Source organism: Larimichthys crocea, chromosome VIII (assembly GCF_000972845.2).
Source record: "Larimichthys crocea isolate SSNF chromosome VIII, L_crocea_2.0, whole genome shotgun sequence".
NCBI lineage: Eukaryota > Metazoa > Chordata > Actinopteri > Sciaenidae > Larimichthys > Larimichthys crocea.
In genome coordinates, this window is record NC_040018.1 from 1410403 (window position 1) to 1416143 (window position 5741).

Below are 5741 nucleotides of genomic sequence, written 5' to 3' on the forward strand. Positions count from 1 at the left end.
AAAACTTTTTATTGTAGGCTTTTTACTTACTTAATTACACTAACACTCAAACGTTTGATTGATGTTTGATTGATGTTTTTTCTTCTTTCCTTCAATAATAATATTTTAACATAGAACAACAGCATCATTTGGATACCAAATATATCATTTATATTTCAAATAGTTTTGGCCCCAAAGGAAGAATAATTAAATGATGAAAAGACAGACAGACAGACAGACAGACAGACAGACAGACAGACAGACATCTTTACGATGACTAGCGTTTCCTTATATTCTTATTTAACTGTTGTTATTTTCTGCCCTTTCAGGTGTCAATCAGTCTTATGCTTTGCTCAAACCTCATACAAAATAACATCTGTTTGTAAAGAAGACTTTCTACAAGCGTAAAAGACCATATAGAGTACTCCTTTTAGCCATCTGACTGCACTGAATAAAGCTTTTGTGGCAGATGATCGAACTGTTAAGCAGTAGTAAATAAGTATTTTAACTTCATTAAAAACATCAGTACTTCTAGCACCACTGCTAAAATGGATTAAGGGTTAGGGGTTTTCAATTTTTCACATAGTAATGGTCAATTAACAAGCATAAGTATCTTTAAAAAATAACTAATAATATAATCACAAGTTACAGAAATGACACACAACTTTTTAAAATTACATTTATTAATGTTGTACAATACAAAACATCACTTGCATTCCACTGTTGAGCCATAACTTATTTTTAATTAAGACAAAAGCAGCCAAGCACTGAGAATGACTAGTAGCATATAACTGGCCCAGATTTGCAATAGAAGAAAACAACAGAGGCAAAAGGTATACAATATCTGATATGGATCGCGTACTTTTAAAGTAAATATATAAAAACATTTGTCGGGAAATCCAATAAAGAGTATGAAAAATACTAATAATATTTTATAATATACCAGCAATAAGAAATCAATATTGCTTAATGACCTACGTAACAATGTTTATACATTTCTTTAAATAAAAAAAAAATAAACTTTGGAAAAAGATAAAATTAAGGTTTCTGACTTTTCATGAGGAGGTAGCATCTCTCCTCCTGTGCCCATCGTTTGATGACTTTCGCATACCAAATTGTACCTTGTCCTCAAAGTTATGACTTTTAGATGTAGAAGTCATAAACACTTCAGCTTCACAATAGCCAGGCCAGAAATGCAGTTAATATTGAGATTACTGATTGAAGTAAAGTTATGCTATTGAGCATATATATATATATATGAACAAAGCTGTTGGCAAAGGCACTGATGCACAGCAATGTCAAATCAAAACAATTCAAACATGTTCATTTAAGACATAAAGACCCAATCCAGAAAAGGACTTTGGTGCCACCTGTCATGATAAAATTAGAAGTTTTGTTTCATGCAGATTAGAAGAATAAAATGTTCACAGGTTCAAGTTAACACCTAAACATCATTCATTATTTCTAATGTGTAGACTTTTTAAGATAGAAATCCGCCAACTGAAGATTGCTGTATCACAAAGCGGCACCCTTCATTAACCTGTGTGTACATACATGATTCACTGACAATAAAGAATTGACTATTACAGTGGTATTAAGATTTGGGACTGAGGCTTAAATCTTTAAAGCTCAATAAAAACTGCCTATTTCTGGCATGGCTAGTGGAAGTAGGACTGCAGGGTACCACGGCGGCGGACATCGGTTGTCCAGCAGTGGAAGCCACCACCCAGTGAATTGGCATGACGAATGTTCACCTTTATGGTCTTGATACCTGCAACAGAAAAACACATTTACACGTCATTAAACAGCAGAGCAGTCGAGAGGCCTCGTGTTCCTGGAATAACCATTGAAATAGGTGGTTTTCCTCATAGATAAACGCTGATGAATCTCAAAGGAAGCCAAAATATGATAGAATAACTTGAATCTATGATCTCACCAAGATTCTCAAACATTTTTTGAATGGTCTCTTCATTGGCATCAACCATAACGCGCTTCTCATCCAACATCAGGACATTCATGGACAGCCATTTGGAAGACATCCACAGTGGGTGGTCTACAAAGAAAGCAGAGAGAGTGTCTTTTTGTTCCAGTCAAATCTTCTGCTTATGTAAGAGAAGATAAGTCTTAGTTTAGCACTCACCATCAGGAATCAGAGGTGTCGGAGGTTTCACAACAGTCCAACCAGCCTTCTTGAACATGTCAATCTGAGGTACAAAGAGCAGTGGTGAACATGCAACACTTTGTGTCATTTATCAAACCAAGTTTATGTATGAGCCCACAAGAGGGCAGCACGCACGCTGTGAGAAATCCAGTCCTGTTTTACTGTACCTGGTGACATGGACGATCAGGGTTTGACAGCACCAGTCCTGGCCCGATGATGTTAAAAGTGGCATCGATGTGCATGGGGTTGGGGTCCTTGAATGAGATTATGTGGATGTTGTAATCTGGGGCCAGATGGCGACGCATCCATTCGATTCCCATGTAATTTGTAACCTGTAAACAGCAGAAGAGGTTTGAAGGAGTTAGCCATGCTGTATAATCAGATGCAAGTACAGCATCATGTACCAGTGAATGATAAATTGGTGTTCAAAGGACACAGAGACCCTAATATCTTCTGTTTAGCTGTAGGGAAGTGTTGCTTTATCTAATCTTTTAGTCTGCACGTTGCTCTGCATGTGACTGACTTTAATAAGCGAAAGACTGTTTGATAAAAAGAAGAATTTGTCCTTGTGGTGCTTTAAGAAAAGTCCCCCCCATCACATAGCAGACATGAGCCTTTATACCTGACTCCTTTGGACAAAAAGATCCCTCCCAGCTCGGATGAAATCAGCAGCATCGAAGCAGGGTTCGTGCTCTGTGGTCACGAACTTCCCCTGGGCGGCCAGCTTGTGTCTGTCCTCCACTGTGTGCATGGGGTAGTCCTGAATGACACCATGGAACAATGATATGCAATTAAGCAGTAATGCTCAGGCTCCTGTCACGTACACCGCAATAAACAGCACAGGTTAAAGAGGTCAGAGGTGATAAGAACTACGTTAAACAAGAAGTTCTGATGTAGGTTAAACTTTGTAACATTTACGAGCAGCATGCATTGATTTTAGATAGATAAAGCCTCACCTGATCGTACAGTTCATTAGCCATAGTGGGTTTAGGAGCAGTGGTCCATTTAGCGCCTTTTCTGAAGTACTCCTTGATCAAAGGTCTGTAGGCTCTGTACTCGAAGAAGCGAGCCCTCCAGGCCATAGGAGCCTCAATAATCTCATTTCCCACAACCATAAGGATGTCTCTGGGCATGGCAGCATACATTCCTACCAACAGATTCAACTATACACAGTTAGCTTATATATAATATATAAGTAAAATATGATGCTTTAAAACCGTTATCACACACAGATAAATGTGAAGAAGAAGTAGTCAGATCATTAATCAGAATCAGAATCAGAAGTACTTTATTACTACTATTAAAGTAGTATTACACTGAAAGGATACTATTTACATAGAATAGAATAGAATAGAATAGAATAGAATAGAATAGAATAGAATTATTATCAGCAAAATGTACTTCACATCAAAAGTAAAAGTACTTTTTTTAGGAAGAATAGCCCTCACTCATTATTATTGAAGCATTAACAGCTGGTTGAAGAGGAGTAGCATAAAATGAAATGAACTACAGCCGTTTGTGTACGTGCACTGTGTGACTTGTCTTACTGGCTTTGAGTTATGCCCTACTTCTTTACAGACATTTTTTTTTTTTTACCTGATGATATGAAGTCTGGAGTTTTGTATTCCAGGGACCAGTCGATGGGTTCTGGCCTCCTCACAGTGACGCCCTCATGATGCAGAATATTGCACATTTCTTCAATCTCTTTAACAGCTTTCTTCAAGTGGTCGTCAGGAAAAGATTGGCCCCCATACTTCTGATAGAAGGGCCAGTTCTTCTCATATGTGTTCGCCTGTTGAGAGGTGTGACAATATGACAATATGAATCTCACAATTCAATTTAGATCTCAGACTACAGTTTCGATTCTCTGTTTTTTTAGGAAATCTACACATCAGTGGCCCACTTTGGACATTACATTATCTTGACACGATAGCTTACTTTCACTTCCACAGTGAAGGGAGGCACACGGGCATTTTCAGCACGGCCCACGATCACCTCCTCGAGAGGGTCCCATTCATTGTAGCTGCAGACAGGACATTCCTGCAGCATAGGCTCAGTAACATGTTCCTCTTCGATTGCACGCTGTGACTGTGCAGCTGCTGCACTCGAAGTGCTCTGGAAGGCCCTCTGCACCCACCCAGTCACGGCCCGGCCAAGCTGAGAAGGGGGTGGGGGAGACTTTTAATAGTGTGTAGCACAAAAATGCCTTTTGGGTTTTTTGTTATGGGAGTTGCATTACAAGATACTGAGAAAGGATTTGTTTAAAAAAATGGCAAATCTTTAGATTTATTTCCAGAAAATTGCAGTGTATACATATTAATACAATATTTGGAATACACAAAAACGAGCTGTGTGTAACTCCCATTGTTGTATGATCACTTTAAGTGATATACAGTCAAAGTGACTCTATATCCAGTGATAAAGAGTCAGCTTTGGCATATAAAAAAGGCACATTCAAATAGAACATAACGGTGTAGGCTGCTGAAAAGGAACAAGGTGACCGTAGGTATCAATGAGAAATGCCTTCAGTTTGTTTGATGCCAAAGTACACGTGTTATTAAGAAGCGTTATCTTCTCCCCAGATAGTGTGGCCTCTCCTGAGCTCAGGAGCAGTTCAAGTGTCACTGAGTGTGGGAGCGCATCTGTGCCAAACAGCTGTTCACTGTCACTCAGGGACCAACGTGCAAAAAAAAAAAAAAAAAAAAAAAAAAAAAAAAAAAAAAAAAAAAAAAAGAAAGAATGAAAGAAGAATCAATAAATCAATTAAACAGATCTCAAGTGCTCAGACGTAGCCTAGTGAAGAAAATGTCCAACATAGTGTCTTTATTGACTGACATGTGTTTGTTTTAACCAACAAAAATTGTAGTTTTTGAACAACAACAACAACAAAAATAAAATAATGAAAAGACATAAAACCACCATAATACCAACCATGGCTCCGATCAGATGGGCAGCCTCGGCCCCCCTGCTACCTCCTCTGAGACATCTGACTCGCAGCATTGTCCAATGTAATAGTGAGCAAACAGCGCAGGATCCAACTCGCAGTTTGCTTCATGAATGAAGACGCCTCAGCTTTATAGGAGTGGGTGTACGTGTCTCTGAGACCATTGGTCGCTTGCATGTTGTGGGGCAACGTGACTTGATGAAAAAGCATTTCTGAAACTTAATCCCTTACGCCAGCAAATTCTTATCAACTGGACTACTAGCGTTAAAAGTTTCCAAGGGAGAACATCTGAAAATGTCTTAAATCTCGTTTTGTGTGGAATATCTTTGTTCTTATTAAAAAAAAAAAAGAAAATTAAGAAACATTATAAGTCGATTAAAAACATGTTGGAATTGCAAATTAAACTACAAATTACTGGATATATATGCATGGAAATGCTGAAAACATAAACTTAAATCTTTTAGGGATTTAATTTATTAATGAGTAATTAAAAAAATTAAGAGAGAGTCTCAAAAGTGATTATATTTTTATTTCTTTTTTATTAATATTTCCTGAGTTGATCAGAAAAAAGGTCAAAATGTCTTTAAAAAGAAGCAAATTTACTAGACTTCACTGTACTGTGATTCAGTTTTATCATGCGTGCTTATTAAATTGTCT

At 37.7% G+C, this 5741-nt stretch overlaps 1 protein-coding gene across 1 annotated transcript; it reads right to left on the reverse strand.

The window, feature by feature from the left end:
* Positions 1-644: 644 nt before the first annotated feature.
* Positions 645-5200, reverse strand: gatm (glycine amidinotransferase (L-arginine:glycine amidinotransferase)). The gene is made up of 9 exons (XM_010731863.3): positions 5072-5200; positions 4079-4297; positions 3737-3932; positions 3097-3287; positions 2763-2900; positions 2308-2472; positions 2120-2183; positions 1916-2032; positions 645-1750 (listed from the first exon to the last, which is right to left on the reverse strand). Exons 1-9 carry the CDS (start codon positions 5138-5140, stop codon positions 1638-1640), a joined length of 1272 nt encoding a protein of 423 aa, XP_010730165.1. The 5' UTR covers positions 5141-5200; the 3' UTR covers positions 645-1637.
* Positions 5201-5741: the final 541 nt, after the last annotated feature.

What these genes read in the sequence shown, in the direction of transcription:
- gatm (XM_010731863.3), bottom strand. Translation starts at nt 5,140, where the DNA reads ATGCTGCGAGTCAGATGTCTCAGAGGAGGTAGCAGGGGGGCCGAGGCT. An exon ending in CCCATCTGATCGGAGCCATG is followed by an intron (nt 4,298 to 5,071) that starts GTTGGTATTATG and finishes CCCCCTTCTCAG; the next exon opens with CTTGGCCGGGCCGTGACTGG. An exon ending in CTGATCGTCCATGTCACCAG is followed by an intron (nt 2,184 to 2,307) that starts GTACAGTAAAAC and finishes TTTGTACCTCAG; the next exon opens with ATTGACATGTTCAAGAAGGC.